This window comes from Halichoerus grypus, chromosome 15, assembly GCF_964656455.1.
Source record: "Halichoerus grypus chromosome 15, mHalGry1.hap1.1, whole genome shotgun sequence".
NCBI classification, from domain to species: Eukaryota; Metazoa; Chordata; class Mammalia; order Carnivora; family Phocidae; genus Halichoerus; species Halichoerus grypus.
The window spans coordinates 47040484-47065897 of record NC_135726.1 but is presented as its reverse complement, the minus strand read 5'-3'; the positions used below and the strand labels follow the sequence as shown (position 1 = coordinate 47065897).

Genomic DNA, 25414 nt, shown 5'->3' with positions numbered 1-25414 from the left:
TCCCTGATTACCGTGGATTTCCCTGAGCTCCCCCTACACACCTCCCTCTGTCCTGCTGCGTCTCCCCAGGTCCCGGCACCCGCAGCTGGCCTGACAGATGGAGAATCGCTCCTCAGCCAGAGCATGAGAACAGGCCCTGCTGACCTTGCCCCCCCTCCCCTCCCGGGACTCAGCCTGTCCTCACTTCCCCCTCAGCCTTGGCCCAGTGCAAGCCAGCAGGGCCCCAGTGGGTGTCATTCGGGGCTCCTGGGGGAATGATGGCCTGTGGTCCTTGTATCTCGGGAGATGCGCAAAACCAAATGTGCCCAATATCACCACCATACATCGTGAACAAACCAGGAGGGCTTCCTGAAGAAAGTGACATTGAGGCAAGGCTTTGAAGGATGCATGGGAGTTTATATGAAATGGGTACCCATGTCTGAACCTTGTGAGTGGAGGGATTGACGTTGAGGCTAAGGCAGGGAAGATAGCAGATATTGGTGGAGCCGTCCACCCATCAGGATCAGCAAGTCCCCCAAAGCTGGATCAGGGAGGCCCCTGGGCTGGGTGCTAGGGAGGCCTGAAGGGCATCAGAAGTGGGTGGCAGCTATTTACCCCAAACTGTGGAAGTATTTCAGTATATTTTTAAAAGATTTTATTTACTGACAGAGCACAAGTAGACAGAGCAGCAGGCAGAGGGAGAGGGAGAAGCAGGCTCCCCGTTGAGCAGAGAGCCTGATGCAGGGGGGTGGGGGTGGGGGTGGGGGACTTGATCCCAAGACCCTGAGATCCTGACCTGAGCCGAAGGCAGACGCTTAACCGACTGAGCCACCCAGGTGCCCCAGGAATTCAGTATTTTATCAGCAGGTCTAGTTGTAGCAGCGGTCCTGCCTATGTATGGTCAGGAGATTGGGGGGGGGGCGCAGAGCTAGGGCATCCCCACCCGCAACCAGGACAAAACACACCTCACATCATCCCCCTACTGACCGACATGGGGCCCCGGCCCCCGTCCGTACCCTGTGCCACCCAGCAGCCCGGCCAGGATCAGGCACCCATCGTAGGGGGTCTGAGCTCCAGGCTGGCAGGAAGGGAAGATGCCACTGAAGGAGAGGAGGAATGCAGAAACCCCATGCCTGTCCAGCCCTGCAGATGGCTTTGCTGTCCCCGCGCACGCAGACCTCAGGCTTCCAGGTTCCCCTTCCCTCCACCCAGACCTACAGAGAACAAATGTGTGGAGGATGGACATAGCCCTCCCGGCATCCAATCACCTGGGCGCATCTCCCAGAACATCCTCTCGGGCCTAGGGACCTCGGACTTCCCTCTCACAGAACCTGTTTTTGGTTCCTCATTCTGTGGAGGTGACTATGTGCTCAAAACCCAGGTCCTAAAGTCCTGGGTGTGCCGTGTGTTGAGCTGCTCAGTTTCCTCATCTGGAAAATGGGGACTTCACAAATGAGGAAACTGAGGCCCAGTTTAGTGCTAACACTTACCCAAAGTCACACACCTGGGAAGTGGCACTGGGCTTCAATCCCAGGCATATGACTCCAGAGCCCAGCTACTGAACTCCTACACTACAGTGCTCCTGTAAACCATAGCGGTGATTGCTATACGTTAGTGTCAGGAAGGCAGGGGGTGGGGGGGTGGGGGGGGTGGTAACTAATTCATACTAAAGTGTTAGTGACTGCTCACACTCCTGAGCTAGCCTATCCAAAGGGCCATACAACTTGACTGAGAACAAGGCTACAACAAAAGCATTGGGAAGCAGCGTACCATAGTGGGTAAGAGCCCGGACTCTGGGGTTCTTGCCTGGATTCAAATGCCATCTGTCTCCCTTCCTAGTTGTGTCGTCTTGAACAAGTCCCTTAACCTTTCTGTGCCTCCGTTTCCACATCTGTGAAATGAAGAGGATTAGAACAGTATCTACCACCCGGCGTTGTCATGAGGTTTAAATGTACAGATCAAGGGCACCTGGGTGGCTCAGTGGTTAAGCATCTGCCTTCGGCTCAGGTCATGATCCTGGGGTCCTGGGATCGAGCCCCACATCGGGCTCTCTGCTCAGTGGGGAGCCTGCTTCTCCCTCTCCCTCTGCTCCTCCCCCTGCTCGTGCTTGCTCTCTCTGTCTCAAATAAATAAATAAAATCTTAAAAAATTTAAGAAAAATGTACAGATCATAGACTAGTGCCAGGCACGTAATAAACATCGTTATCAACCTTATCATCCTAGGGAGGAGCTAGACCATTAGCTCCTCCAGCTATCATCTCTGGCCAGCAAAGATGTGCCTTGGGAACACTGATTTTCAGGCCCTCTGATGTGGCAAAGCTCCAAAGGACACAGTGTACCCGACCTGCCACCCTTGCATTGTGGCCCCACACTTGCCCCAAGGTCACCAGGCTCCCTGCCTCCCAGGGTCTGTGCTATTTCCCACTCGGCAGCCACAAGGCATCTTTCCCTCACTCTTACCTTCGTCTACATCCACTCCATTCCCTCTTCTTCCTTCCTCCAATTCATCATTTTTTATTTTATTTATTTTATTTTATTTTATTTTATTATTTTTTAAGATTTTATTTATTTGACAGAGAGAGACACAGTGAGAGAAGGGAACACAAGCAGGGCGAGTGGGAGAGGGAGAAGCAGGCTTCCCGTGGAGCAGGGAGCCCGATGGGGGGCTCAATCCCAGGACCCTGGGATCATGACCTGAGCCGAAGGCAGGCGCTCAACGACTGAGCCACCCAGGTGCCCCAATTCATCATTTTAAAACATCAATTTCTTGGTATTGTTCTAGGATTTTTTCTTTGAGATTTTATTTATTTGAGAGAGAGAGAGCGCAAGCAGGGGGAGCTGCAGAGGGAGGAGGAGAAGCAGGCTCCCCACTGAGTGGGGACCCCAACGTGGGGCTTGATCCCAGGACCCTGGGATCGTGCCCTGAGCTGAAGGCAGACACTTAACCCACTGAACCACTCAGGTGCGGGAGAGAGAACATCTTTTTTTTTATTTTTTTAAAGATTTTATTTATTTGAGAGAGAGAATGAGATAGAGAGAGCATGAGAGGGGGGAGGGTCAGAGGGAGAAGCAGACTCCCTGCTGAGCAGGGAGCCTGATGTGGGACTCGATTCCAGGACTCCAGGATCATGACCTGAGCCGAAGGCAGTCGCTTAACCAACTGAGCCACCCGGGCGCCCGAGAGAGAACATCTTAAGCAGACTCCGCCCTGAGTGCAAAGCCCAACCCGGGGCTCATCCCAGACCCCGCGATCACCACCTGAGCCAAAACCAAGAGCCCGACTCCCAACCAACCGTGCAGCGCAGGCGCCCCAGCCCTGGTACAGTGTTAGTTTATTCTATTGTCTGTCCACACTCCCCGACTTTCAGCATATTAGCTCCTTGCTTGCCTTGAGCATGGCTCCCCTAACATCCGGAACAGCGTCTGGCGCACACTAGGTGCTTGGCCCAAACAATGCCCCCTGGTGTCCACATTCTCTCCACCCACAGTAAGTCTCCTCCTATCTAAGTGAGGTCTCAGCGCCCCCTCGTGGCTGTATGCGTTGGTTTTAAACTGCACCCCAGAGGTTAGTTATGCCGGAGGCGGGAGGGTTGTCAGCTGGATTTTAATTAAAAGAGCAGGCTCCAGAGGCATCTGCTATAAGGCACTCATCCATCTCTGATCAACACTAAGGGCTTTGCTGATTAGGATGATAAATATTTGAAACGGGCTTTCATCAATGATATGACTGGTATTCACAATTGAGGCAGGAGGGCTCTTAGCAAAGAGATTATCATGGTTGATATAAGATCAACCTACACAAATCAATATCATCTCAGTAACACTGTAATAACCAACTAAAACATAATTTTAGGGGTCCCTGGCTGGCCTAGTCGGTAGAGCGTGCAACTCTTGACCTCAGTGAGTTCGAGCCCCACATTGGGCATAGAGATTACTTTTAAAAAATTAAAATAAATTAAAAAGTAAAATGTCAATAAAGGATACAGAAGGTAATCTGAAAAAAATGAAACCATGCATGTCCTTGGATAGGGTATCTTAATATTATCTACATGTCAGCTCTCGAAATTAGCCAGTAAATTTAAAGCAATCTTAATAAAAATTCCAGATTTTTTTGAAGTACTTGATAAACCTATTCTAAAATTTATATGGAGGAATAAAGGTATACAAATAGCTAAGTCAACATAAAAAAGGAAAGGGGGGGATCTTGCTTTACCAAATATTAAGACAAACTGCAAAGCCATAGTTCTAAAAATAGCGTGTTGCAAGAACAGATGAATCTACCAAAGGAACAGAACAGACTCACAGGCAGACCCAGGCCTGTAAAGGGACATAAAATGATAGAGGTGGCACTTCCATTCGGTGGGAAAGGATGGATTGTTCATTGAGGCTTTAGGAAAACTGACTCACTATGTGGAGAAAAAAAAAATGGATCCTTACCTCACACCACATACAAAGATAGACTCCAGATGAAGTAAAGACCTAAATGTAAAGAATAAAACTATGGAGTTAATGGGGGTGCCAGGCTGGCTCAGTCAGTGGAGCGTGCAACTCTTGATCTTAGGGTTTGAGTTTGAGGCCCACATTGGGTGTAGAGATTACTTAAAAAAAAAAAAAAATGCATTTTCTCACAGTTCTAAAGGTTGGGAAATCTGAGATCAGGATGCCAGCATGGCTGGGTTCTGGCAAGGACTCTCTCCCTAGCTTGCAGATGGCTGTCTTCCTGCTGTGTCCTCACCATCAGAAAGAAAGAGAACAAGCTCTCTGGTGTCTCTTCTTAAGAGGACACTAGTTCCATCAGACCTCATCTGATCCTAATTACCTCCCAAGGCCCCATCTCCAAGCACCATCACACTGGGGCTTAGGGCTTCAACATATGAATTTTGGTGGGGGAGACAAACATTCAGTTCATAACTGACTTCTTTTTTTTTTTTTATAAGATTTTATTTTTTTATTTGAGAGAAAGAGCGCGTGCATGAGCATGAGTGGGGGGAGGGGCAGAGGGAGAGGGAGGAGCGCAGGAGGGATTCCTGACATGGGACTGAATCCCAGGATCATGACCTGAGCAGAAGGCAGACGCTTAACCAACTGAGCCACCCAGGTGCCCCAGAACAGTGACTTCAGAGGCTAGGTCAGACAAAGCTTTAGCTGGGTTCTTTTGGTATGCTTGTTACTGCAAGCCAGCTGCCATGTTGTGAAGAAGCCACACGGACACATGGAGGGGTTTTGTGTTCTAGACAGCCGGGAAAGAACAAAAAACAAAAAAACAACAACATATGTGTGAAGAAGCCTGGAGAATGAGGAGGACCCTAGCCCTAGATGCCTTCTGGCTGCAAGGCATGAGAGACCCCCAGTGAGAAGTGCTCAGCTGAGCCCTGTCGCTCCCAGAACCGTGAGAGATAAATGTAATAAATGATGGCTGTTTTCTGCCACTGAATTTAGTGGAATTGGTTATACAGCCAGTGATCACAGGAACAGTGACCTACGGCGGGGGGCGGGGCGGGGGGGAGGTGCAGCCCTGCAGGAAGGACTTCTGAAACAAAACTTCAAGACTGTAAACCATAAGGTGAAAGAATTTGATGAATTTGATCATGTCAAAATTAAGAGTTTCTGTCCAAGGAAGAGCCTCATAGATGAAGCCTCATAGCTGTTTAATGGGCAGAATGAGGGAAGATATTTACAACATCTACAACTGATGAGTGATTACAATTCAGAAACTACAGGGAACTCTTTTGCAAATCAATACCAGAAGACAATACCCCTTACACCGATCTCGATGAGCACTGAGTAAGGTACAGATTTGCTGAATCAATAGATTGTACCCTGAAACTACTATAACATTGTATGTTATATATACAGGAATTAAAATTAAAAACTTAATTGGGGGGCACCTGGGTGGCTCAGTCGGTTAAGTGTCTGTCTTTGGCCCAGGTCATGATCTCTGGGTCCTGGGATCGAGCCCCATGTAAGGCTCCTTGCTCAGCAGGGAATCCAGAAATCCCTTTGTCCCTCTCCCCCTCCTCCCTGCTCTTGCTCTCTCTCTCTTTCTCAAATAAATAAATAAAATCTTTAAAAAAACCCTCTTAATTTAAAAAAGGGATTAAGAGTACACTTATCTAAATAAGTACTGAGAAATGTATAGAATTGTTGAATCATTATATTGTATACTTGAAACTAATATAACACTGTATGTTTTTATACTTGAATTAAAAAAAAAGTTTACACCAAAAACAAAACAAAACAATAATATCCCTGGTAGGAAAATATACAAGGTATTATCAATAGTAATCCAAAAGAAGCAAATTAAAACAACAATGAGAGGGGCACCTGGCTGGCTCAGTCGGTAGAGCGGTGTTTTGAGTTCGAGCCCCATGTTGTGGGGTAGAGATTACTTACAAATAAAAATCTTAAAAAAAAAAAAAATAAAACAACAGTGAGCTATCAGTTAACACCTATTGATCAGGCAAAAGTTAGAAAGCTGGATGATACCATGTGTTGGCCGGAGTAGCAGTGGTATTGACCAACAGAATGGACCAGTAAGCATGGATGAAGTACGTGGTAACGCATGGTAAGTGAACTGGATAAACTGGGTAGCCTAGGCCTGGGGAAATAGGGCCCCCCATATACTGAGGGTGGGAGTGCATCAGGGTCTAGGCTTCTGGGGAGTAATCCATTCATTCAGTCACAGATATTTCTTAGCACCTGCTTTATGTCTGGCACTGTTCCAGGTGCCGGGTAATATCAGGAGCTTATATTCTGGGGCACCTGGGTGGCTCAGTTGTTAAGTGTCTGCCTTTGGCTCGGATTGTTATCCCAGGGTCCTGGGATTGAGCCCCGCATTGGGCTCCCTGCTCCACAGGGAGTCTGCTTCTCCCTCTCCCACTCCCCCTTCTTGTGTTTCCTCTCTCGCTGTGTCTCTCTCTGTCAAATAAATAAAATCTTAAAAAAAAAAAAAAGGAGCTTACATTCTAACGGGGCATAACAGGCAATAAACAATATCATAAATAAGTGAATTATATATTAGAAGGTGATAAGAATTATGGGGCAGTTTTTTTTCTGATTTTTTTTTGAAGATTTTATTTATTTATTTGACAGAGAGAAACACAGCGAGAGAGGGAACATAAGCAGGGAGAGTGGGAGAGGGAGAAGCAGGCTCCCCGCGGAGCAGGGAGCCCAATGCGGGGCTCGATCCCAGGACCCTGGGATCATGACCTGAGCTGAAGGCAGACGCTTAACGACTGAGCCACCCAGGCACCCCATTTTTCTGATTTTTTTAAAAGCTTTTTATTTTTAAGTAATCTCCACACCCAGCGTGGGGCTCGAACTCACAACCCCAAGATCAAGAGTCCCATGCTCTGATTGAGCCAGCCAGGCAGCCCCAAGAATTACGGGAAAAATTAAACAAAGAGAAAAAAAATTAAACGTAGCAAAGAGACTGGAAGTGCTAGGAAGGGGGAAGATTGCTATTTTCAATAGGGTACTGTGGTAGACAGAAAAATGGCCCCCAAAATGTCGAGTCCTAATCCCCAGAACCTGGGACTATGTTACTTTACATGGCAGAAGGGATTTCGCAGATGTGATTAAGTTAAGGGTCTTGAGGTGGGGAAGATTATCCGGGATTCTCCTGGAGTGCCCAATGTAATTACAAGGGTCTTTATAAGAGAGAAACAGAGCGGGGCTCCTGGGTGGCTCCATCCGTTGAGCCTCTGCCTTCGGCTCAGGTCATGATCTCAGGGTCCTGGGATCGAACCCCCAGTGGGGCTCCCTGCTCGTCGAGTGAGGAACCTGCTTCTCCCTCTCTGTCTGCCCCTGCTTGTGCGCGCTCTCTCTCTCTGAAATGAATGAGTAAAATCTTTTTTAAAAGTTAAAAAAAGGAGAGAGAGAGAGAAGCAGAAGGAAATTTGACACACACACACACAGAAGAGAAAGTGATGTGAAGACAAGCAGGGAAAGATTTGAAGATACCGGCCTTGAAGGTTGGAGAGCTGGCAGTCACAAGCCCAGGACAGCCGTCAGCCACCAGGGGCTGGGAAAGGCGCAGACGGGATGCTCTCCTAGCATCTCCAGAAGGAGGGGGGCCCTGTCCACACCTTGATTTCACCCCAGTGATACCGATTTCAGACTTCTGGCCTCCAGAACTGTAGGAGAAGACATTTATGTCGTTTTAAGTCGCCAAGTTTGTAGTCATTTGTCACAGCGGCCACGGTTCTGCTTCTCATCCCCTCCTCATCCGTGCTCTGCCCCCTCCTCCGACTGGAGTTACCGCAGCCTCCTCCCTGGTCTTTGTGCTCCCACCCCCCAAAATTTGGCCCACCTGTGCAAGCGTGGGAATCTTTCCACAGCAGCGTTAGGTCGTGCTTAGAGCGCACACTGGCTTCCTTCCCTTGGGTTTTAAGGCCCTACCTGACATGGTCTGACCTTGTCCTGGGTCTCAGGATTGTTGTGAGGGTCACATGACTGTGCCCTGGCAGGGGGAAGAGTGCTCAGTGACCAGGACTCCCCCCGCCCCCGCCATGGACAGCCCGTCAGGGCAGCGCACAGGGTGCTTTGGGGTTAGCACACCCAAGGTCAAGTCCAGGCTTTGGGATTTATTTGTGATCTCCCACCAGAGACCACCCCTGAGGGGGGCAAGGGAAGGGGCTGGAACCATGGGCAACCCGCTAGGCTGTTGAGATTAGATATGTAAAACTTTCAGCCCAGGTGAGGGGCAAGGTAGGTGTTCAGCCACAGGAATTTATGATGTAAGGATCACATTTATCGCGTGCTAAAGTGCCAGGCACTGTTCTAAGTGCTTCACATGGACCCACAGTATCCTCCCCACACACCTGGGAAGCTGGAACTAGTACTCCTATTTTGCAGATGGGAAAACTAAAGTTTCAGAAAGATGGAGGAGGTTCCTGCAGACCACAGGGGAACACAGGACATTGGCCCACAGAGCCCACGCCATCCACTCTTGGCTCTGTGGCTTATGGCATGACCCCCGTTCCCCCCACCCCACCGCACCCCAGTGCTTGACCACCTTCCCTTCAACTACATTTTGTTTCTTCTTTCTGTGTTTGTCCTCAAACACTAACCCAGTGGTTCTCATGCCTTGAGGTCATTAGAAAGATGTGGGGGCTTGCTAAGGATAGATTCTAGGGTCTGTTTTCAGAGACCCTGAATCCCTAGGACCGGGGCATTGGGGGGGATGGGCAGGGATGGCATTTTCACAGAAGACCTGAGTGGATTCTGACCCAGGGAAGTCAGTAAGCTCCCCCTCAGAGTAGCACAAGGAGGAAAGGCGAGGTTGGCTTCTCAGTCAGACCGGGGTTCAAATCCTAGCTCTCCGTGCCCTGATGGGCGGGGGCTCTTGATGAAGGTGTTGTCCTTCTGAGCCTAAGTTGCCTACCTCACCTCCTCTGTACTTCAATATCCCCATCTGGTCAGGAGACTTCGGAAGATCATGTCTGAACATCCCAAGGGAGGCTTAGGGGAGGGCTGTCTATTCTGAAGATGAGTGGGGAAGAGAGGGATATGGGGCAGGAGGTTAGCAATGGTGTGTCCCTCAGAGGCCCAGGTGAAGCCCCCGGGGGTCTGGAACAGAGGGTGTCCTAGCGATTCCACAGGAGCTTTTGGGGTGGGGTGTCAGACACCAGTGACCAGGTGCTGGGCAGGGTCGGAGGCCCAGGGTGGGTGGACCAGTGTCTCCCCTAGTGGCCCCACTGCGAGAGTAGGGTATCTGTCCCAGGTCTGAGGCTTCAGAACAGCCTGTGTGGACAAAGACTGGGGCCACAGTGCCCTCTGCTGGCCAGATCCTTGGGCTCCAGGGTTAGGAGAAGTGACCAAAGGCTGGGACTTCCACGGTCCGTGTTCCCAACACTTGGGTGACATCTTGGGGCCCCAAGATGTCAGAACAGACAATTGCTCCGTGTCTTGAGAGGGCAAGGGGTCAGGACTCGAAAGGATTCCCCTGGAATCTGCTCCAAAAAGCCCCTCCCTGACCCATAGCCTTGGTCAGGAGCTTCCTCTGGGCTCCCACAGCTCCTGTGCTTCCCTATCCCAGCCTTGACCCCTCTGCTTGCGCTTCCTCCACTCTTGGCTGTCATCGTGTGGGGATGGGTCTGTTATCCCACTGGGCTGTGAGCTTACGAGCCCAGGGCAGAGCCAGCACTGCTGTGTCCAGCATGCCTGCACAGAGCTGGGGACCGTAATACTCTAGAAAGGAGTGAATGTGCCTGTGAACCCCTCCCTTCTCTTTGTCTTTAGCTCCAGACCCCCTGCAGGGGGGGTTTCCTTAATACAGCACCCCCCTTTCAGGTTGTGCAAGTGTCTGTGTGTGGAGGGCACAGTATGGAGCCCCCCTTACTCTCTGTTCTGCTGGTTGCATGCCTCAGAGCTAGATGGTGGGGAGACACACGGAACATAACGTCTGGTTGATCCACTTATTTGTTCAACAAATGATTATTGAGCACCTACTACTTTTCAGGCCCTGTTCTAGGCACTGGGAAGACAACAGTGGACGGGACAACAATCCCTGCCCTCACAGAGCCGATATTCTAATGGGTGGAGACAGACAATAAGTCAAATAACTAAATAGATCGATTACACGATGACAAACTATGATAAGTGTTGGAAGAAAAAGCATTTGAGAGGACAGGGTTATGGGGAATGCTATTTTAGCTGAGGTTGGATCTGAGGAGGTGACATTTAATCAGGAACCTGAATAAAGTGAGGGATGGAGCCATGTGGATATCTGGGGGAGGAACATTCTAGGCAGAGAGAAGAGTAAGTGCAAAGATCCTGTGGCTGACATGGGACTGAAATCTTCCAGGAACAGGGAGGAGGCCAGTGTGACTGGAGTAAAATCAGCCAAGGGAAGGAAAGAGGGAGATGAGGTCAGAAATCTGATGACGGTTGGGGAGGGGATCAAGTAGGGCGTTGAGGGCCAAGGGAGGACTTTGCATTTTACTCTGTGAAAGAAGTCACTGGAGGTTTTGAGCCAGAGAGCCTTGTGATGCCATATGTTTTAGATAGCCCACTCTGGCTGCCGTGGGGAGAACAGACCTGGAGCCGTCCAGGCAGGAGACAATGGTAGATGGTACCGGGTGGAGGCTGTGAAGGGAGAAGACTAGGTGGATTCTGGATCTGTTTTGTGAATGTAGAGATAATAGGATTTGCCGATGGGCTTTTGTTGTGTGTGTGTGTGTGTGTGTGTGTGTGTGTGTGTGTGAAAAAGAAGAGAGCCAATGATTGATTGCACTTAGAACAAAATCCAATTTCTCTGTAATGTCCTACAAGGCTCTACATGATCTGGGTCCTTGCTCGCTCCCCAGCCTTGTCTCTCCCCTCACTCACTCTGCTCCAGTCACACCAGCTTTCTCACTGATCTTTGCACTTGTCAAAGCTCGATCCCTTTCCCCTCCTATTGCCTGGCTGGAACTTCTCAGGTCTCAGTTCAAATGCCATCTCCTCAGAGAAGCCACTTTATAGCATTCATAATTCTCTAAAATGATTTTGTCTCTTTATTTTCTTCTTTATCACCTATCTGTCTTTCTCCATGAAAAGGTCAGTTCCTGGAGGGCAGGGACTTTGTTGGGTCACTGCTGTATGCCACCGTGTCTAGAAGAGTGCCTGGCACCTGGCAGGCACTGAATAAGTGAACAAAGGCAGTGATTAACCCCTGTGCTTGTTTACACGCTGGCGTACACAGAAGAGACACCCAGACCAGCAAGCACAGACAAGAACACACGACAGATCCTGGGGTCATCCACATACCCTGGGGAGACCCAGAGGCCAGGAACCACCTGCTCTCACGTCTGCGGTTCCTGGAGGATGGAGAGCCCGAGATGGGAATGGAGGCACCCTCAGGGAGGAGGAAAGGATGCTCTGGGACGAGCCCAGCCCCGCCCTGTATCCTCAGCAGCCAATGGGCGTGTGGTCCTCCCGGCGCCCCCTGGGACGTGTAGTCCGGCCAGGGGCGCCCTCGGGCGCCGCCGCGCGCCCCGAGACTCCACGTCCCGTCGTGCGCCGGGAGGTGCGGGGATTGGCCGAGCCCCGCCCCCGGCCCGCCCCACTCGGCTCGCGCCGCAGCCCCAAGAATGAATGAAATCGTAGCGCGCTGGGCGGCAGAGCGGGCGGCGCAGGCCGGGCTGGGCCCGCGCGCGGCGGCAGCAGCGCCCCGGGCCGGAGGCGGCCCAGCCGAGCGGGCCATGGCCACCGCCATTCAGAACCCGCTCAAGTCGTGAGTGTCCCCGCCGTCCACGTCCCTCCATCCTGCCCCCCACCCCCGGCCCTTCCCCCGCCCTCGCTGGGGAAGGGGACGCGGCGCGCGGAAGGTAGTTTAATGGGGACCCCCAGAGCGCCCCCCCACCCCTGGGGGACCCGCCGCCCCTTGTTGTCCCCTGGGGTTGGGGGCGGGAGCCCCTTCAGGGCCGCGGGGGCGTCTCTTCTTTGTCGCTGTCAGTGAAGGAATGTGGCGCGCGGGCTGGGGGGTGGCGGAGGCCGTTTCCCCACCCAGAGTGGGGGTAGGGGCTTCCCTCTCTTCCTCCTCCATCTCTCCTCCTCCGAATCTCCGGGGGCGCCGGGCCTGCCCCGGCATAGGGCTGGGAGTACGGACGCCTAAGTCCAGCCCTCAGTCTCCGGGGTCTTCACTACCGTCCTTCCTCTCATCAGAACACCTTTCTTTTTACCCCTCTTTCTCCGGGGACCTCGGCCCGCGCGGCCGCAGGGTGGGAGCTGAGACGTCGGGGGTCCTGTCTCCCCTTTTTCCTCCCCCGGTCTTCAGGACCTAGAAGCTCCGACGCCCAGGTCAGACCGTGGGATCGCTCCCTCTCCCCGCCCATAGACATCTAATGAGAGCATCTCTCATCCCCTTGGGGACCGGATGCCTTGGGAGAGGATGCTGGCAGCAGCCCTCAATCTCGGGGGATTCCCTCCCTTTCTCCCTGTCCGCGTCCCTCTTCCGAGCGTTAGCTTCCTCCTGGGCCCGGTGGCTAGGAACCTGGACGCCTGGGTTCAAGCCCAGCCCTGTCCCATCCCTCCCCTCTCCTAGCCATCCCTCGCTCTGTCCACCTCTCTTCTCTCTCTTTCCATCTCTCTCTCTCGCTCCCTCTTCGGGATCCCGGACTCCCGGGTCCCAGCGCTCCCCACCCCCTTTCCTCCGGCGGTGACAGCGGGCTCAGAGTGACAGGCGCGCGGCCGTTCCCGCCCTCCCTCCTCGGCTGGCGAGCGCGGCACTCCCCTCCCCCTCCTCCCGGGCCTGGGGGAGGAGGCGGAGGGCGAACGCCCGCGGCGCCGCACAAAGGGGCTGGGGCGACCTACCCCCCCAACCCCGCTTCCCCCAACCCCTTGCGCTCGCCGCCTTGACCTTGAGCAACGTGTGCTGGCTGGTGGTGAGGGGGAAGGGGACGGGAGCGCCCCCCACCCTCCCAAGGGCTGTGTCAGACGGCTGGACCCAAGCCCCCCAGTAGTTTCTGGTTTCTGGCGGAGGGCTGTTGGGAGAGGAGGGGGCGGGGGTCAGTAGGCACGCGCCTACACGTGTGGCTTTGCGGTGAGCCAGAGAGCTTACAGGGCGTGTGTGCGGAGCTGGGGTCAGTGTGGGGAGGTGTGTGATGGTGACACACTTCTGCTTCCCTCTCACTCTATCTTACACACAGACAGATGTGTCTCCTATGAGAAACACCCTCAAACTGGCTGGGACAGGGTTCCTGTAGAGGTTGCTGGATCTACAGGCATTCTGGCTTCCTCACTCTGACCCTGGCCCAGACCTCTTGGAGGAGGCCAGAGGAAGCGCTGGGGTGGGAGTGCCGGCGCCCTTGTTCGTCCTTCTTTGCTCTCATCGTGGGAGGGGTCTGCAGGGTTGAGGGTTGAGGCTAGGAACTTGCTCCTGAAAAGAATGTGAGAGCTAATCGCCTTGGGAGTGGGAAAGTGGAAGGAGCAGGCCTAGGGGTTCTGACTGCTTGGCTTCAAACCTCATCTTGATCTATTAAATCACCTCCCGTTCTCCCCCTCCTCCAGAGCCTCAATGTTACCATCTGTGTAGTGGGGAATCATAACAGTGCCTATGACCTCAAGGGGCTGTTGTGATCTTTGTAAAGCACTTGGAACAGAGCCTGACCCTGACTAAATGTACCAATTATTAGTAGTAGTATCAATATTGATTTCTCATGTGGTCCACTTTCCGTATGGGGCATTGCAGGGGCCAGGAGGCCAGAATAAGGTTAGGGTGGGAGTGCCAGCTCCCTTCTTTGCTCTCATCTTCTGAGGGGTCCGCAGGGATGAGGGTAGGCCGTGGGGCTAGGAGTTCAAGTGTGGAAGAGGGATCTGTGAAGGTGACTAGGGGTAAGGAAAGGGAGGGAAGTGTCAGCTTGGGTCTGTGGTCAATCATGCTGCTGGACAAGGGCCTCCAGGGAGGTCATGGAGTATATTCTACACTCAGGCTCCAAACGGATCAAATTGATGTAAGTGTTCTGGGGTGGGGCAGGAGTGAGCTGGGGTGTCTGAGGCTGGAGGTGTGGGGAGCCAAGTGTCATGTGTTGGGGGACCTGTGAGGGTGGTGGGAGGTGTGAGAGGAAGGTGGCAGGGGCACTCTCGGAGCTGAGCTGAGGGGCGGAGGGGCAGGGCTTACTGCGGGTGAGGTAGGGGGTGGCCAGTACAGGAGCCTGGAGGCCAGCGTGAGCGTGGGGGTACCAGCGTCCCTCACTTACTCCCCATTGCCACCTACTCCAGGCCAGATGTGAAGCTGAGACCCACTGTGTCCTGTTGGGAGTGCAGGGTGGGGGAGTCAAGGCCTTACCTGGGGGAGATCGGGGAAAGTTTGTGCAGGGGGTCTAAGACTAGGGTGTGTGTGTGTGTGTTTAGAAGTGATAAGTGTGGAAGACATTGAGGGTGTCTCTCTCACCAGAGGGTAGGTGGAGGCATCAAGTGACAAAAGAGGGGAAGGCTAGTCTGCCTCTCTGTCTGCTGGAGAGCCCCCTGGTGGACAAGGACGTTTGTGGGCGTTTTTATCCATGTGGGGGCTCAAACTTGAACACAAACTTTGGACCAGGGTGGTTCCAGGTGAGCGCTGGTGTGGCCTGGTGGGTCAGCGTGCTGTCTGGGAATCCCTTAGGGGACAGTCTGTGTGGGTGACAGTGGGAGAAAGGAGGAGGTAAGCCTCACTTGGGTCCAGATATCTAGGTGAGTGAATCCTTCTCTTAGTCCCACCTTCAAACAGCGACCAGGGCTGAGGGCCTGTAATTTCACCTCCCTCTGTCTTCCATTCCTTATCTGGAAAATGGGGGTAAAAATAGCATCACCTCGGAGGGTCATTATGAGGATTGTAGGAGTTACTCCTCTGGAAGTACTTAGACCTGTGTCTGGCACATGGTGGGTACTCAGTATATTTACTCATTCAACAAAAATTTATTGAACATCTATTATGTGCCAGGCATTATTCTTTCCAGTTATGTTTGGCTATCACCATTGTACATCTTACTGCACATCAGAAACTCTTTGGGGAGTGAATTTACTGAACGCCTACTACCTTTTTAAAAAGGTGCCTTTTACCTTTATGGAGGTGCCTGGGTGGCTCAATCTGTTAAGCATCGGATTCCTGATCTCAACTCAGGTCTGGATTTCAGGAAGCCCGGCAGGCGGTGAGCTCCACGCTGGGCATGGAAAAAAACAACAACAACACTTTATGCATATTTACTCATTTAATCCTTACAACAATCCAATGAGGTGTCACCCTCATTTTACAGATGGGGAAACTGAGGCCCAGAAAGGTTATGTCATTTGCCCAAGGCCACATGGCCCCCAAGGTGCAGAGCCAGGATTTGAACCCGCAAGGTGTGGCTACAGCTCCTTAGGAGCACCATGCTGCCTGCCCCGCGGAAGGACGGGCTGGAGCAGGGCGGGGTCGCTGTGAGAGTGACTGCCCTGGTGGGACAGATAGGGTTCCCCGGAGCTGGGAGGGCCTGGGGATGGGGGAGGGAGAGGTGTCAGTGAGCCAAGTGCAGGCATGCCGGTGGGGACGTTTGCGTGGGCACCTCTAAGGTAGCTCTAAGTCTCGTGGCATCGAAGTGTTTGTGTGAGTGTAAATGTATGTGAGTCTGTGAAGGTGTGGGAGGGAAGTGTGCGTGAGTCTGCGTGGGAGGCTGTGAGTATACGTGTGAATGTGTGTGTAAACTGCCGTACGTGGGTGTGTGCGAGTCCAGGTGTGCATGTGTGAGTGGATGCCCGGGACACTGGATGCGCGTAAGAGCGAGCGCGGCTGAGTGGCCGTGCGCGCTCCTTGGGCCGCACCTCTGCGCCCCCTTCCCCGCGGGGTCCCGCCGGCCCCCAGGCCCGGGACTACCACTCCCAGCATGGCCCGGGCGGGCCCGCCCTGCCGTCGTGATTGGCTGTCGCCCCGGTGCTCCCGCCCCGCGGGAATGAATGGATGGGCGGCCTCAGCGCCCGCCCGAGCGCTGGGAGGACCGACCCGGCGGGGACCTGCTGGGGGCAGGACCCGGGGAGCAAGATGGCCACGGTCATCCCCGGCCCCCTGAGGTGCTGCGGGCCGGCGGGAGGCGGGAGAGGGCGCGCGGGCGGGTGTGCGCGGGCGTGTGTGTGTGTGTGGCGGCCGGGGGTGGGGCCGAAGGGGTGTCTGGGGGGCTGTCACCGTGGGCCGTGCTGCGAATGTGTGTGATTGTGGGTCTCTGGCAAGAACGGTGTCTGATGCGCTGCTCCTGGAGGAGCGGAGGGTGTGGGGAACTCGGAGTCCTCTTCGGGTCCTTTTCGGCGGAAGGGGGTCATGTCCCGCCCCGCGACCCCCGGGGCTGGGGAGAGAGTGAAATGGCCTGGGGGTGTGGGAGCCTTGGTAAACTTGAGTGAAGCCCACACTACCTTTGTCTTGGCATGTGGAGTGTGTGTCACTTGTTTGTTTGTGTGTTGTTGTTGTTTTTTTTATATGTGTGTGGATATGTGTTTAATTTATTTTAGTCTACACTAGGTTTCTTTGGATATTTGGGTCTTTGAATGTGTGTACATGTCCTTTGAAACTGCACATCATTTGTGTTCTGTGTCTGGATTTGTAGGTATGCATGGATTTATGTGTACATTTTTGTGTGAATATGGCTGGATTTGTCTGTTCCTATGTTGTGTGTGTGTATCTTTGTGTGAATACGTGGTGTTTTAGATGTTGGTTTCTATAGTGTATCTTTGTGATTGTGTGTGTGTGTCCTGTGTGAATCTGTGTGATTTCTTTGTATAGTGTGTCTGGATATTGTGTGTGTGTGTGTGTGATTTGTTTGTGTTGTGTCTTTGGGTATGTAAGTGCACGTGTGGGTAGTTTGTTTTAGCATTCTTCTCATAATATTTGTGTATCTCTGTGTGTCTTTGGATGTGTGTGTGTGTGTGATCTGTTTGCATGTTGTGTGTCTTTGTGCAGGTGCTTTGTTTATGTTGTGTGTCTTTGGATATGTGATGTGTATTTGTGCATGGATATATGTGTGATGTGTCTGTTTCTACACTAGGTGACTGCGATGTTAATGTTTTTTCAGTAGATATTTGTGTGTGCACATATGTGAGATTTGTCTGTTTCTCCTTTGTGAGTTTTGGGATATGTCTGTCTTTGTGTGTGAATCCTGTGTGGTTTGGTTGTGTTGTGTATTTTGATGTGTGCATGTACGGATGGGTCCTGGTGCATTTTTGTCTGTTTCCATATTGTGTGTATCTTACTCATTGGCTCCAGGCCTGATTGGGCCCTAGGTTGGGGGCTCCTGAGTCCAGGAGCGACGGGGGGGAGAGGTGAGGTGGGGGGAGGCGGCCCACCCATTCCCGAGGGCCGCGCGGAGGGCGGGGTGCTGGGCGACCAGGCGCGCCTGCCCTTGCTGACAGCCGCTCGCCCGCGCACCCGCCCCCTCGCAGCCTAGGCGAGGACTTCTACCGCGAGGCCATTGAGCACTGCCGCAGCTACAACGCGCGCTTGTGCGCCGAGCGCAGCCTGCGCCTGCCCTTCCTCGACTCGCAGACCGGCGTGGCCCAGAACAACTGCTACATCTGGATGGAAAAGACCCACCGCGGCCCTGGTACCGGCCCCGCAACCGGCCCTGGAGGGTGGGGGTGGGGGTGGGCGTGGGGGCGGGGCGGAGCGGCGGCTCTGCGGCCCGCCTTCTTGCCTTCTTGCGTTCTCAGGGCCCCTTCGGCCTTCTCACTCCAGGTTTGGCCCCCGGACAGATCTACACGTACCCCGCGCGCTGTTGGAGAAAGAAACGGAGACTCAACATCCTGGAGGACCCCAGACTCCGGCCCTGCGAGTACAAGATCGGTGGGTGGAGCTGCGTCCGGGGTGGCCCCCCCTCAGTGCCCCCAGCCAGTGTGGATCTGAGCATTTGCTTTTATTTCCCTCCTAGCGAGTGTCTGCAAGTGTGCGTCTGGGTATAGCCCAGACCTTCTCCAGTTTTCCCTGAGTGACTGGGCTTGGACTTGGACTGTATCTTCTCCTACTTGGGCCCAGGTGTATCCGGGGGCAGAGTGATATCTGTTATGTGTGTCTCGGTGGATCTTCCCTGGTGAGCTGGGATGTGTGGTGTCTGGCTGGATTTCTTCCTATGGGTGCCCGTGTGTGTCTGGATGTGTCAGAGTGTCTTTCCATCTGCAGTGGAGTGTATCTAAGTGTCTGTGTCCTTTTCTAGGTGTTTCCAAGAGTACTTGAGGGTTTATTTAGTTTTGTGTGTGTCTGGTCTCGCAGAGTATCCTGCTGTTCTGAGTGGGTCTGGGTGTATCAGGGTGTCTGGCTGTCTCTTCCTTTGAGTGGCCAGATGCTTTGGAATGTCTGGGAGGATCTCTTCCCCTAGTGGCTAGTGTATTAGGTGTGTTTCTGCCCCTGTGTGCTGGTCCAGCAAGAGTGTCAGGCTTCGTCACTTCTTGGATGTGACCAGGACTATCAGAGTCACTGGCTGTTTCTCTTCCCCTGTCCAGGTGCATCCAAGGGTCTGTGTGGGTCCAGGTGTATTGACGTGTCCACCTGGCTGTCTTTCTGGGTGTGTCTGTCTGCCTGGGAGGGACTGGGTGTCTCCTCCCCTGTGTATGTCCGCGTGTATCCGTTTGAGTGATTCTCCCTAGGTATGTCTGTCTCTGCCCCCTGGGTGTCTAGGTGTAGGGTTGAGTCTGGCTGTGTCTTCCTTATGTGGATCTAGGGATAGCTGAGGGTTTAATGTCTCTATCTGATGGTCTTCGGGTGTCTCCAAGGGTTTGGATGTGTTTCCTCCATGTGTCTGGGTGTATCTCTTCCTTTGTGTGTCTGGCTGTCTCAAGATGATCAGTCGGTATCTCCCACGTGCCCCCTCGTTGAGTATCTGTATCTCTCCGTTTGCATCCAGGTGTAGGTGAGGGTCTGGCCGTGTCTCCTTCTGAGCGGGTCTGAGTGTCTGGCTGGGCCTTTCCCGGGGTCTCAGCATCCTTCCCACGGTGTATGATTGCATCTTTGAGTCTTGTCGCTGGTCGAGTGTGGGAAAGCCTCTTTCCTGAAGCACCCCGACCTGGGCTTTTGAGGAATCCTCCAGGGACATCTTCCCCACTTGACCCCACCATGGCCTTGTCCCCAGACTGTGAGGCACCCCTGAAGAAGGAGGGTGGCCTCCCGGAAGGGCCAGTCCTTGAGGCGCTACTGTGTGCTGAGACCGGGGAGAAGAAGATTGAGTTGAAGGAGGAGGAGACCATTATGGACTGCCAGGTGGGACCACCCCTCAGGGGCCCCAGCTGCCTTCTCACCCTGGCCACCTGCCCTGGCTCATCCTGGTCCTGCTCTGCAATCTCCCCCGGCTCCCTAGGGCCTTTGGGCATCCTAAGTCTCCATCCTTCCACACCTCTTCTCTTTTTGGAAGACCTTCTGACGTGCCCTGCTCCCCCCAGTCTCCAGCTGTGTCCAGAACTCCCACAAAGCAGGACAGCATCCCCCATTTTCTTGACCTCAATCTCCCTTCTCCTGGTGCCCAGAAACAGCAGCTGCTGGAGTTTCCACATGATCTCGAGGTGGAAGACTTGGAGGATGACATTCCCAGGAGGAAGAACAGGGCTAAAGGAAAGGTATTGCCGCCCAGTTCTTCTCCATCATCCCTCTCTTCATTTTTTTTTTTAAAGATTTTATTTATTTATTTGAGAGAGCGAGAATGAGAGAGAGAGAGAGCATATGAGAGGGAGGAGGGTCAGAGGGAGAAGCAGACTCCCTGCTGAGCAGGAAGCCCGATGCGGGACTCGATCCCGGGACTCCAGGACCATGACCTGAGCCGAAGGCAGTCGCTTAACCAACTGAGCCACCCAGGCGCCCATCCCTCTCTTCAATGACAGGCCCCGTGTACTGAGCATGCACAATGGTCAGGCCCTGCCCCGGTCTGACCTCATTTAATCCCCAGAGTAGCCTGAAGGGGGGAGGGGGTTAGACCCATTTTTACAGAGGAGCAAACTGAGGCTCAGATATTATTAAGCCCTTTGCAAAGCAAAGATCATACAGTGGGTTACAGCCATCTTTATGCCCACACTACAGATGAGGAAACCGAACGTCAGAGAGGTCGGGGCCCATAGTTAGGAAGTGGCAGAGCTGCGGTTCACCTTTCGGGCTCAGATGATGAAAGCCCTTTCAGTTCCCTCCCTTTCTTGGCCCCTGATCCCGACTCTTCCCCCCCAGGCATATGGCATCGGGGGTCTCCGGAAACGCCAGGACACCGCTTCCCTGGAGGACCGAGACAAGCCGTATGTCTGTGATAGTGAGTCCTTCTGAAGAGGGGGAAAGAGAGAGAGTGGGGCCTAGAGACCTCTCCCCTGCCGGCCCCCTCCCTCCCGTTCTAGAGCCCGGTGGGAGGGGATGCTCAGGCCTCTGGCAGAGGGCGGGAGGCGTGATCCCCGAGGCCAGGGTGGAGGCCGCCTGGGCTGGGAGGGCTGACCGGCCCTCCCTGCTCGCTCTCCAGTCTGTGGGAAACGGTATAAGAACCGGCCAGGGCTCAGCTACCACTACACCCACACCCACCTGGCTGAGGAGGAGGGGGAGGAGAACGCCGAGCGCCACGCCCTGCCCTTCCACCGGAAAAACAACCACAAACGTGAGCAGGCAGGCGGGCCGTGGGGTAGTGAGGGACCCTGGGAGTGGGGGCTGAGGAGCCTGGGAGGGAGGGGGCACATTAGACATTTCTGGAAAATCTCCAGCTCAGCGGTCCCCTCCCCCCACCGACCATGGGGATGCTGACTCTGGGGTTGCCATGGCAACCAACCATCTCTCCCTCGCTCCTGGCCCGGGCATAATATTTCTGGGTCTGATTTATTGTTTCAATTAGAGCTTGGGGAGGGGGGGTGATAGATGACTCCCCTCCCTCCCTGCCTCCCTTTCTCCCTTCTCGCTGAGGCTTTGGCTGAGGGGCAGGGTCTGTGGCCTGGGAGCCCTCGGCGCCTGCCCGTGCCAATCCCATGCCAATCCCATGCCAGCCCTGACAGCTGAGGGGGGGGGAGGGCCCGGGGGGAGGCTCTGCCAGGGGAGGAACTGTCTTCCCTCCCGTCTCCTGGTGGGAGAGGGCAGTCTCTCCATCCCGTCCCCACTCCACCTCCAGGCACCTCTGTGTTCAGGAGTTTTCTTCTGAATGTCCGTCTGTCTCCATGCCAGATCTTGGCCAGTGGTGTCCCCAGTTTTCATCTAGTTGGGGCTCAGGTGGCGCTGGTTTGTCTGGTAGAAGTGTGTGTGAATGGGGAAGCAGGGGGCTCGTCCGAAAGCTGTTCTTTGCAGTTTTACCTAAGAAAAAGATGTGTGAGTTGTCCTCAGAGAGTTCGGGGTTCCTGAGGAGAATTATCTGGGTCCCCGACTATTCTGCTCCTGGCCACAGCTCGGGGGTAGCTACTCTCTCTCCTTACCCGCCCCCTCCTGCCTGGGAAGAGGGGTCCACCCCTGGGGCTGAGGCTGGGGGCAGGGTGGAGCGTTGCCTATGGTGAGAGCCCCTCTCTCTGTCCCCCCAACCCCAGAGTTTTACAAAGAATTGGCCTGGGTCCCTGAGGCACAGAGGAAACACACAGGTAGGGACGCCTCCCTCTGCCCTGACTCCCACAGCAGCCTTGGACTAGGTGCCCCGGCCTGCCCGCGCCAACCGCCGTTTGCTATCTTTCAGCCAAGAAGGCGCCCGACGGCACTGTCATCCCCAACGGTTACTGTGACTTCTGCCTGGGTGGCTCCAAGAAGACGGGGTGTCCTGAGGACCTCATCTCCTGTGCTGACTGTGGGCGATCAGGTGATACCCCCACCCGAGGTTGCTGGGGGCCGGGGTGGAGGGCACCCCAGGAGTCCAGATCTGGAGGGTGGGAGGCAGAGAAGTGCGGCCGGGGCAGCCAGGGGTGGGGATGGGGCGGGGAGGGGGTGACAACCCCGAGCTGGTGGCGTGGACTCCACTGCGGAGGACTGTGGGACACTGAGGGGGGCCAGAGAGGCTCTGGGAATAACAGGAAGTGGTTGTCATGGCATTGCTGCTAGTGGCCCGTGCTCATCATGGCACGAGGGGTAGTGAAAGCAGGCCTCCCAGGCATTGTGGGTAGTGGAGTGTGATAGTGAGTAATGGATGGATGGCCACCGTCTGGGTACCGTGGATAACCGACGGCGCTTGCCATGGACTTGTGGTTCACAGAATGTGGCTTCCCAGGTGGGCTTGTAGCTAATAGACTGTGGTTGCCTCAGCACAGTGGGTAATGACTTGCGGTTGTCATGGTATTACGGGAGTGCGATACGGTTGTCATGGCGACTGGGTCTCGTGGCCTGTAGCTCTTGTGGCCCTGGGGTAGTGGCTGAGGGCATCTCTGCACCGGGGCAGTGGGACGGCCAGGGGGTTGGCATCGCACGGTAGTGTCAGAAGGACCTTGGTTGCTGGGGTCTCCTGGGCAATGGGCTTGGGCTGCAGGGAACCCAGAGTGTGGGGACCCCAGTGTGGCAGGCTGTTGCCATGGCGCCGTGGCTGGGAGACTGTGGTTGCCACGTTACTGTGGTTAACAGAACCTGTTGGCCATTCTGCTGTGGGTAATGGAATGTGGCTGCCTCAGCCAGTGGTTAACAGAATGTGGCTGCCCGGGTGTTGTGGGTGGTAGAAGGTGGTTGCCACAGCACTGTGGGTAATGGAATGCGGTTGCCATGGTATTCTGGGGAGCAGAATGTGGTTACCATGGTGGCTGGGTAGGAGCCTGGTGGCCACGGAAGCGTGTGGTCGCGGGGGCACCGCGAGCGGGGCGGGGTCGGAGTCAGGGGTGGGGGGGCGGGGGGGGCCGAGCCATCTCCTCCCCGGGGCTCAGCGGCCCCCAGGGGCATGATGACCCCTAACCGCACCCCTGCCCCTCGGCCCCCAGGACACCCCTCATGTTTACAGTTTACGGTGAACATGACGGCGGCCGTGCGGACCTACCGCTGGCAGTGCATCGAGTGCAAGTCGTGCAGCCTGTGCGGCACCTCGGAGAACGACGTGAGTGCGCGCCGCCCCCGGGACACGCCCCCTGGCGGGCCCCGCCCCGCCCCGCCCCGCCCCTCCGCCCGCCCACGCCAGCGGGGCCTAAAGCCGCTCCCCGGAGCCCCTCCCTGGGGAGCACTCGTAACCTGTATTATTGTTATTGTTAGTGTCCATTAACTGAGCCCGGCACTTAGCACTTAGTGCTCTCCAGCTCTCTGACTCCTCCCAACCGCCCTCGGAGGTAGGTGCTCTTGTCCCCGCCTCACAGAGAAGAAACCGAGCTCAGACCGGGGAAATGACTTGCCCGAGGTCCCCCAGCTAGGACCCGAACCCACATCCACGGCTTCCAGAGCCGGTCGCAGACCATCTGGGTGTCCTTCTAAGTGTTCCACAGAATCCATAAAACCCGGCCTAGGAGCTAGCCGCAAACGGGCAGACCACAGGGGCGTTCTGCCCCGCCAAGCCGCTTCTGCAAAGACCTGCTCGGAGCCCCTTCTCGTGGGAGGGCCCACCTTCCCCAGCCCCTGTGACCTACCCCTGCCCCAGCCCCCCCACCCCGGTTTCTGGTGCCCGTGCCCCCAGGGTGCCAGCTGGGCGGGTCTCACCCCCCAGGACCAGCTGCTGTTTTGTGACGACTGCGATCGGGGTTACCACATGTACTGCCTGAGCCCCCCCATGGCGGAGCCCCCGGAAGGTGAGAGAAGAGGTGGGCACCACACGGGGGGGCGGGGGGCGGGGTTGAGAAGTTGTCTTCCTGCCGGTGAAGACCCAGGACTGTGTCTGCTGGTTGGGAAGGAGTTGGGCCAGCCCTTCTGGGACCTGGGCCTAACTCCCTGTCCTCCCCCGCCCCCCCAGGGAGCTGGAGTTGTCACCTCTGTCTTCGGCACCTGAAAGAGAAGGCCTCTGCCTACATCACCCTCACCTAGGCCTGGCTCTGGCTCACCTGGACCTCTGGGGTGGTGCTTCCCGATCTGCCTCTCGGAGCTCCTCCACGCTCTCCCGCCCTCAGTGCCCCACAGCGGGAGGGGGAGAGGGCGAGCCTGAGAGGGGGCTGGGCCACCCCCTTCCCTCTGTGCAAGTGGAATGTTTGCCCTGTGGGTTGGTGGGCCCAGCGGGGCCCCTCTCCCTTCCTCCCTCCTTCCCCGTCCCTTGGCAAATGGGCACCAGGGGCTTCTGCTCCCCTCAAAGCCATACCCCGCCTCTGGGCGGGCATGAGGGGTGGTAGATGCCAGCCCGGGGCACGGACACAGCGTTTTTCTAAAGAAAGAGTCAAAAAGTTAAAAAAAAAAAAAAAAGAAAAAAGATTAATATATACAAAGAGTCCTCTAAGGCCTGGCTGGGTGGTGGGGGCCCCGCTGAGCGCATCCACTGGGCACCAGTCTATGCCAGCTTCCTGCCTAGCAGCCCCCCCCCCCCAGTTTCTGGAGTTGCAGCTGTCCCACCTCCTCACCCCAAGTGGGCACCGTTCCCCCCGTGTGCCCAGGGCAGGTGGGTGTGGTGTCCACCCTCGCCCCCCTCCTGGTGCCCACCGTGGATACTGCATGACGTGAACCATGGTTTTGAACTCCGTTCCTGCTCCCTCCCTGAGAGCCCCGCCCTGCCCGCTCTGAGCCTGCCGTGGCTGGGGCCCCGCCGTGGCTGGTGGGCGTCGGCTGGGGCGGGGGGCAGGCGGGCCCCTGCCCAGCGCCTGCTGGAATGAGAAGCACAGACTCTGCAACGGACTAGTTTTTCCTCCTTCCCCTGCTCCAGTTCCCCAGCGGCCAGGCCGGGCTGCCCCCCTGCCCCACTCGCTGGCCATTTTGGGGGTGGCGAGGGGGCGTGGTTGTTTCTTGTGGTTGTGTGTGTTTGTTGTTCGGGTTTAAAAAAAAAGGGAAATTGAGACTGCAAGTGGGGGAGGTGGTGGGCTTGGGGGTCTCCCCCAATCCGGGCATGCCCCCCCTTGTAAACGAGTCTCCTTTATTGCCTGCCTCTGCTGTGAATTAACTTGTTCTGTGTATTAAACTGGGCCTGACCCCTCTGCCCACGACTGCCTC

At 55.1% G+C, this 25414-nt stretch overlaps 2 protein-coding genes across 12 annotated transcripts in view; one reads left to right on the top strand and one right to left on the bottom strand.

Moving 5' to 3' along the window:
• The first annotated feature begins 12033 nt into the window (after nucleotides 1-12033).
• DPF1 (double PHD fingers 1) lies at nucleotides 12034-24689 on the top strand. Of its 11 annotated transcripts, none has more exons than XM_078063037.1 (12): nucleotides 12034-12196; nucleotides 17845-18005; nucleotides 18137-18244; nucleotides 19524-19651; nucleotides 19921-20004; nucleotides 20603-20681; nucleotides 20883-21014; nucleotides 21922-21972; nucleotides 22065-22184; nucleotides 23284-23396; nucleotides 23964-24075; nucleotides 24237-24689. In XM_078063037.1, the coding sequence occupies exons 1-12, from the start codon at nucleotides 12054-12056 to the stop codon at nucleotides 24305-24307; spliced, it is 1302 nt and encodes a 433-aa protein (XP_077919163.1). In that variant the 5' UTR covers nucleotides 12034-12053; the 3' UTR covers nucleotides 24308-24689. The 11 variants fall into 11 exon arrangements, with proteins under 11 accessions (XP_077919163.1, XP_077919162.1, XP_035974336.2 ...); XM_078063036.1 differs by having other exon boundaries at nucleotides 19915-20004; XM_036118441.2 differs by having other exon boundaries at nucleotides 12036-12196; nucleotides 19915-20004; nucleotides 23994-24075.
• Nucleotides 21464-25414, bottom strand: part of SIPA1L3 (signal induced proliferation associated 1 like 3) — a 232331-nt gene continuing 228380 nt past the window's right edge. The window contains exon 21 of the mRNA XM_078063034.1: nucleotides 21464-21694. Within this exon, the coding sequence (XP_077919160.1) occupies nucleotides 21599-21694 (96 nt within the window). The 3' untranslated portion in view covers nucleotides 21464-21598. The remainder of the gene's footprint in view (nucleotides 21695-25414) is intronic.